This window comes from Eimeria mitis, genomic scaffold, assembly GCF_000499745.2.
Source record: "Eimeria mitis Houghton genomic scaffold, Emh_scaff1296, whole genome shotgun sequence".
NCBI lineage: Eukaryota > Apicomplexa > Conoidasida > Eucoccidiorida > Eimeriidae > Eimeria > Eimeria mitis.
Genome location: NW_013568645.1, coordinates 5,849 through 6,242, shown reverse-complemented (window position 1 = coordinate 6,242; position 394 = coordinate 5,849). Strand labels below are relative to the sequence as shown.

Genomic DNA, 394 nt, shown 5'->3' with positions numbered 1-394 from the left:
ACATCTGCTAGCCTGATGCCTGTGCTTGCTGCAGCTCCTGCAGCAGCAACTGCAGCTCCTGCAGCAGCAGCAGCAGCAGCTGCTGCTGCTGCTGCTGCTGCTGCAGCAGAAGCAGAGAAAGCAATTCTACACCAACTGCTGCGCGGCCTGCAGCAGCTGCCGCCGCTCTTCCCCCAGCGCATGCTGCGCTGTCTCTTTGAAATAGGAAGGGGGGGGTTCTCTCGTGTATGGGTTGCTGAGCTGCTGGTGCAGCAGCAGCGTAGTGTTGCTGCTGCAGGTGCTGCTGCTGTTGCTGCTGCTTCTGGGCCCCGCTGGCTGCCCGTCGCTCTAAAGTGCATGCGAGTATCCTTGTCTCTGCAGAACGAAGCAGCAGCAGCAGCAACAGCAGCAACAA

General features: G+C 60.2%; 1 protein-coding gene across 1 annotated transcript in view; it reads left to right on the top strand.

The window, feature by feature from the left end:
- Positions 1-394, top strand: part of EMH_0033980 (uncharacterized protein) — a gene marked incomplete at both ends in the record, with an annotated part of 11,182 nt that overhangs the window by 5,340 nt on the left and 5,448 nt on the right. Inside the window, 2 exons of the mRNA XM_013494809.1 lie at positions 3-225; positions 361-394. Coding sequence (XP_013350263.1) covers positions 3-225; positions 361-394 — 257 coding nt within the window. The remainder of the gene's footprint in view (positions 1-2; positions 226-360) is intronic.